General features: G+C 44.2%; 1 protein-coding gene across 1 annotated transcript in view; it reads left to right on the top strand.

The window, feature by feature from the left end:
* The window catches only part of LOC101856345 (syndetin), a gene marked incomplete in the record, with an annotated part of 27,087 nt that overhangs the window by 24,057 nt on the left and 1,625 nt on the right, over positions 1-1,405 (top strand). Inside the window, 2 exon segments of the mRNA XM_013082976.2 lie at positions 165-286; positions 1,241-1,339. Of these exon segments, the coding sequence (XP_012938430.1) occupies positions 165-286; positions 1,241-1,339 (221 nt within the window).

The raw sequence follows: 1,405 nt of genomic DNA, 5'->3' as shown, positions 1-1,405 counted from the left end.
TCCTCCTCCTCCTCCTCCTCCTCCTTAATAATATTGTTATAATTTTCATCATTGTCGTAATTACTTCTTGTTTTTATTATTATCATTGGTTAAATTAGTTTTATCATTGTCATGATTATTGTAATTATCGTCATCGCTGACTGTGTTGACTGTCCACCGCCCAGAGCTTCACGGAGTTCCAGCACAAACTGTGCGAGGTGGACCGGCGCGTGCCGCTGCCCAAAGCCGTCACCGACCTGGTGTGGGAGCAGTGTGTGCGGCAGGCCAACCGCATGTTTGTGGAAGGGTGAGTGTCTGCGTCACTTAGGTGGGGGATTGGTTTTTGGGGGTTTTTTGGGGGGTTTTTTGGTTTTGGTCTTTTAAAAAATGTATTTCAACTGTTCAGTATAAGACCCCAACATACGTCCAGTTGATATGTTTTTTTGGATGGTTTGTTAAACGTTAAGAACCCCCCGCGGCAGTGCCACCGACTGTAGTGTCTTTAGGCCATTCCCAAAGGGGGGGCATTTCTTGGTCATGCACAGCAGGATTGTAAATGGGCTGATTCATCTCATGCTATTTCCGGAGTGCCTTGATAGTTGAAGCAGACTTTGTGGTATTGAAGCTAGAGAGGTGAGCAGTCTACGTCTGATTCCCTGTAAAGACTTCTCTGTTGACACCCACCCCTTGGCGCTCCTATGACCTTATGCAGTTGCGAGCGACGTAAAACCTCTACTAAAACTAAAAAAAACAACTAAAGTAAAGCATCTGGAGAAAGTAAGTTCGATTCTGTCTGGGGGAAAAAGCTTTATCAGATTCCTTTAATCTTGTTTCTGCTGAGATTCATTCCAGTCAGATAGGGCCGGAGCGTTTGGCCTCTTAAATGATCTAAATTGTTCTGATGAAGGTGTAAAATATTTACAAGAGTAAGTAAAGAGTTATAAGTCGGTGACTATGGAGTTGAAGCAACAATAAGACCCAAATGTGGGTGGTTGGCGGGTGCTCTGGTGTGGTTTGCTTCTTCTTTTCTATCAAACATCTAGCTCTATCGTCTTTATCTCCCCTTCTTCGTTTTTATGTTTGTTATTTTCTTGTCACACCTCTAATCTTCTAGCGCTCATATGACCTTATGGAGTTGCGAGCGCCGTGAAACCTCTACTAAAACTAACTAAGACCCGAACGTTTTGTAAAGTTTTCTTTTCTCTTCTGTGGTGATTCCGAGACAGTATTCGGCAAATATTTCTCTTTTTCTATCCGACAGATATGCCTCGACCAAGAAATGCAGCAACGAGGGGAGAGCACTCATGCAGCTGGACTTTCAGCAGTTTCTCATGAAGCTTGACCAGATTATTGAACTGAGGTAGGCTACATCATTCCAGAGTTGGTGTGTGGGAGAGGGCTACTTTCTGGATGGGGTGGGGGGGAG

This window comes from Aplysia californica, unplaced genomic scaffold, assembly GCF_000002075.1.
Source record: "Aplysia californica isolate F4 #8 unplaced genomic scaffold, AplCal3.0 scaffold00202, whole genome shotgun sequence".
In the NCBI taxonomy this organism is placed as follows: Eukaryota; Metazoa; Mollusca; class Gastropoda; order Aplysiida; family Aplysiidae; genus Aplysia; species Aplysia californica.
This window is presented reverse-complemented; position numbering and strand designations above follow the sequence as displayed.